Source organism: Tachysurus vachellii, chromosome 11, assembly GCF_030014155.1.
Source record: "Tachysurus vachellii isolate PV-2020 chromosome 11, HZAU_Pvac_v1, whole genome shotgun sequence".
Taxonomy (NCBI): domain Eukaryota; kingdom Metazoa; phylum Chordata; class Actinopteri; order Siluriformes; family Bagridae; genus Tachysurus; species Tachysurus vachellii.
This window is the reverse complement of record NC_083470.1, coordinates 2055001-2060000: the sequence shown is the minus strand read 5'-3', so window position 1 is coordinate 2060000 and position 5000 is coordinate 2055001. Positions and strand designations below refer to the sequence as shown.

The 5000-nt window shown below is 46.4% G+C and overlaps 1 protein-coding gene across 3 annotated transcripts in view; it reads left to right on the top strand.

Moving 5' to 3' along the window:
• The window catches only part of rgl1 (ral guanine nucleotide dissociation stimulator-like 1), a 33746-nt gene that overhangs the window by 22240 nt on the left and 6506 nt on the right, over positions 1–5000 (top strand). For all 3 annotated transcript variants that reach the window (XM_060881204.1, XM_060881205.1, XM_060881206.1), the window contains exons 4-11: positions 98–166; positions 443–636; positions 927–1051; positions 1220–1435; positions 2611–2714; positions 3782–3866; positions 3944–4033; positions 4145–4231. In XM_060881204.1, coding sequence (XP_060737187.1) covers positions 98–166; positions 443–636; positions 927–1051; positions 1220–1435; positions 2611–2714; positions 3782–3866; positions 3944–4033; positions 4145–4231 — 970 coding nt within the window. The remainder of the gene's footprint in view (positions 1–97; positions 167–442; positions 637–926; positions 1052–1219; positions 1436–2610; positions 2715–3781; positions 3867–3943; positions 4034–4144; positions 4232–5000) is intronic.

Here is a 5000-nt window from a genome sequence, read left to right as displayed (position 1 = left end):
TCTTATCTGAAGTTCTGTGTGTTTGTGTGTGTGTGTGTGTGTGCGCGTGTGTGTGTGTGTGTGCGCGTGTGTATGTGTGTGCGTGTGTGTGTCACAGGTACGGACACATGGAGGACAGCGACAGCAGTCAGAGTCAAACCGGGGAAAATGGAGGCGCAGTGAGAACGTGAGACATTCTGAATCCTTCCACACACACTATAAACTCTGTTACTTATTTAGTCTCTGTAAAAAGTCACGTATGTGTGTGACGTGTGTGATGATCACACTCCATAAAAACATACCGATTTCTTTTTTTACAGTTCAGTGGAAAGTGAGAAATTAGGAAGTTACGATTAATGTCGTGCGAACAGTTAATGAATCACACATGACTCACTGAACCTGCCTCTGAATATCCACACTTGTCTTCCTCTGTCCCTGTCTTCCTCTGTCCGTCTCTGTGCAGCGCGTTAGCGTCCATCCTGAGGGCCTGGTTAGATCAGTGTCCCGAGGACTTTCAGGAGCCGCCGTCTTACCCCAGTCTGCGCAGGGTTTTAGGGTATCTGAAGAAGGCGATGCCGGGTTCAGAGCCGACACGGAGAGCACAGAGCCTGCTGGAGCAGCTACAGAGTCAATCCAGCGGGGAGAGCGAATCAGACGGTCAGTCTGTCCATCCTTTCATCCATCAAACCGCCCAACTTTGTTCTCTACCCATATATGTATATATAAATAGAAAGAAAGAGAGAGAGAAAGTCTTTGGTCTCTGATCGAAAGTCTATCCGTTATAAGTCGTATCTGATCCGTCTGTCCGTCCGTCCATCTTTCCCCATCTTTCTCCCTGTGCTCTTCCTCACACACCTTCGGTTCGTCCACTTATCCGTTCACTCCGTGTATAAATTCTTTCATCCATCCGGTCCGTGATCGACAGCATTTCACCTTTTGTCCCGCAGGTGGTTTCCACGGTAACAGCCCTTTCTGCCTGGGCGAGGACGAGGAAGTGGAGATCGAGGTTCAGGAGGACTTCCTGTCCTTCGGCGCAGAACTGGTGGCAGAGCAGCTCACCTACATGGATGCGGTGAGGGATCACGTTTTAATATATTCTATTTAAATATGATGTCATTTACTGCAGAGATGAACAGATGCACAGCTTTCCTGAGTGATGAATCTCCTTCTCTCTCTTGTGTGTGTGTGTGTGTGTGTGTGTGTGTGTGTGTGTGTGTGTGTGTGTGTGTTCGTTCCTCAGCTGCTCTTTAAGAAGGTGGTTCCTCATCACTGTCTGGGTTCCGTTTGGTCTCAGAGAGATAAGAAGGAGAACAAGCAGGCGGCTCCTACCGTCAGGGCCACCATCACTCAGTTCAACGCTGTGGCAGGCTGCGTGGTCAGCACCGTTCTCCATCCACGACACCTACGACCACACCTGCGTGCACGGATCATCCAGCGCTGGATCGACATCGCACAGGTGCACACACACACACACACACACACACACACACACACACACACACACTTATTCAACATAAACACACATAATTAACGTATTACTATAACAATTTAAACCTGGGTTTTGTTTTTGTTCTAAATATTAATCTCTGAATGGATGGATGGATGGATGGATGGAGACATGACTGGATGGATGGATGGATGGAGACATGACTGGATGGATGGATGGATGGAGACATGACTGGATGGATGGATGGAGACATGACTGGATGGATGGATGGATGGATGGAGACATGACTGGATGGATGGATGGATGGATGACTGGATGGATGGATGGAGACATGACTGGATGTATGGATTATAGAATACACACTGATGATGGGTGAATGGATGGATGGATGGAGACATGACTGGATGTATGGATTATAGAATACACTGATGATGAGTGAATGGATGGATGAATGGAGACATGGATGGATGGATGGATGGATGGATGGATGGATGGATGGAGACATGACTGGATGGACGGATAGATTATAGAATACACACTGATGATGGGTGAATTTATGGATGGATGGAGACATGACTGGATGGATGGATCGATTATAGAATACACACTGATGATGGATGGATGGATGGATGGATGACTGGATGGATGGATGGATAGATTATAGAATACACACTGATGATGGGTGAATGGATGGATGGATGGCTGGATGGATGGGTGAATGGATGGATGGATGGAGACATGACTGGATGGATGGATAGATTATAGAATACACACTGATGATGGGTGAATGGATGGATGGATGGATGGATGACTGGATGGATGGATGGATGGATGGATGGATGGAGACATGACTGGATGGATGGATAGATTATAGAATACACACTGATGATGGGTGAATGGATGGATGGATGGATGGATGGATGGATGGAGACATGACTGGATGGATGGATCGATTATAGAATACACTGATGATGGGTGAATGGATGAACATAGATGGTGGATGGATGTATAGACAGATGGATGAGTGGATGGATGGAGGAATAAACATGGATGAGTTGCTGGATGGATAAATGTATAGCTAGACATGGATAAGTGGATGGAATGACTCCGTCTCCATCCTATGTGAAGGATGTAATTACAGCCACGCCCACTTGTGACTCACGTGCCGGTTGTTGATTCCTCAGGAGTGTCGAATTCGTAAGAATTTCTCCTCCCTGAAAGCCATCGTCTCGGCCCTGCAGTCCAACCCCATCTACAGACTGAAGCGATCGTGGGCCTGCGTGCACAAGTGAGTCTCCATGACGCTGTACACACACTTCTGCTTTCTGCTGAACCGCTTCCTCTTTCAGCAGCGTTCTGTCTCAAACCCTGCAGCTTTTTTACATGCTCAGGTCATGGCTCAATCACCACTTCCTTTAAACTCTACAGACTTCTTTCCTCTCAGTTCTGAACTGTAATGTGGTTTTTACTGTCTGTTTATTTACTCATCGTTACGGGTTTGTTTATTTTACCGTTTTATTATTTAAAGGAGCTAAAAATTCCTGAACAACACAATTTTAAATGGTCAAAATACCACAAACATGAAGAGATTTAGTTGAACAAAGACCTGGTGGATGGATGGATGGATGGATGGATGGATGGAAGAATGGATGGACGGATGGATGGAAGGATGGATGGATGGATGGATGGATGGAAGGATGGATGGATGGATGGAAGAATGGATGGACGGATGGATGAATGGATGGACGGCGGATGGATGGAAGGATGGATGGATGGATGGATGGAAGGATGGATGGATGGATGGATGGATGGAAGGATGGATGGATGGATGGAAGAATGGATGGACGGATGGATGAATGGATGGACGGCGGATGGATGGACGGATGGAAGGATGGATGGATGGATGGATGGATGGAAGGATGGATGGTTGGAAGGATGGATGGATGGATGGACCGACCAAGACAGATGGATGGATGGTTAAGTGGACCAAGATAGCTGGATGGATAGATGAATATATGGATGGATGGATATATGGGTGTACTTACCAAGATGGATGGATAGATTGACCAAAGCTAGAATAATGGAAGCATAGATGGTTGGGTGAAGGGAGGGATGGACCAGAAAGATAGACAGAAGAGTGGATGAATCATGTTGAATGATGGATAGACTGACCAAAATAGATAGATACTCAGAGATAGATAGATAGATGTATAGACAAAGATGAACTGATAAATCCTACAGTCAAAGTGGTCTATAAGTGAACCGATGACCTGCTGGTGAGCAGCTCAGAACTTTACTGTCTCAGCGACTCCATGCTTCTATCTCTGACCACCACTGTGTTGGGTTCCTCTACAGAGACAGCATGCAGATGTTCGAGGAGCTCTCGGAAATTTTCTCCGATCACAACAATTACCTGACGAGCCGGGAGCTGCTCATGAGGGTGAGGTGGTGAATCCCAGAGATTTCCAGCAGTTTGAGTAGTTAGAGATGTTAAAGATGAGCTCTTTGTCTCTGTAGGAGGGAACGTCCAAGTTCGCCAACCTGGAGAACTGCGCCAAGGAGCATCAGAAGCGCTCGCAGAAGAGACTGCAGCTGCAGAAAGACACAGTGAGTGAAATCTGCTTCTGTCTTTGGACGTCAGTTGAATCGTGAGTCACATGAGGTTTGAGAGTCATGAGGCACGACGATTGACAGAGTACATTTTCTGGATGCTTTCAGGGCGCCATGCAGGGCACTATTCCGTACCTGGGAACCTTCCTGACGGATCTGACCATGCTGGACACGGCACTGCCCGACCTGGTGGAGGTGAGTTCACGTCCCTCCTCTCAGAGGCAGACAGAAATACGGTGTCAGAACTTTAACTCGCTTTGAATCAGGAAATGTTCTGTGTTGTAGATTTTAGGGATTCATGAATAATTATTAACGTAATTCACAATGAGGTCATAAAGGTTCTAGTTTATAATCTGGTTACAGGAACATAATGAACAGTGGAGTGGTTTGATGGACAGATCGTGTGATGGACAGATAGTGTGATGGACAGATAGTGTGATGGACAGATAGTGTGATGGACAGATCGTGTGATGGACAGATCGTGTGAGGAACAGTGGAGTGGTTTGATGAACAGATCGTGTGATGAACAGATAGTGTGATGGACAGATAGTGTGATGGACAGATCGTGTGATGGACAGATAGTGTGATGGACAGATAGTGTGATGGACAGATAGTGTGATGAACAGATAGTGTGATGAACAGATAGTGTGATGAACAGATCGTGTGATGGACAGATCGTGTGATGGACAGATCGTGTGAGGAACAGTGGAGTGGTTTGATGAACAGATCGTGTGATGAACAGATAGTGTGATGGACAGATAGTGTGATGGACAGATCGTGTGATGAACAGATAGTGTGATGGACAGATAGTGTGATGGACAGATCGTGTGATGGACAGATCGTGTGAGGAACAGTGGAGTGGTTTGATGAACAGATCGTGTGATGAACAGATAGTGTGATGGACAGATAGTGTGATGGACAGATAGTGTGATGGACAGATAGTGTGATGGACAGATCGTGTGAT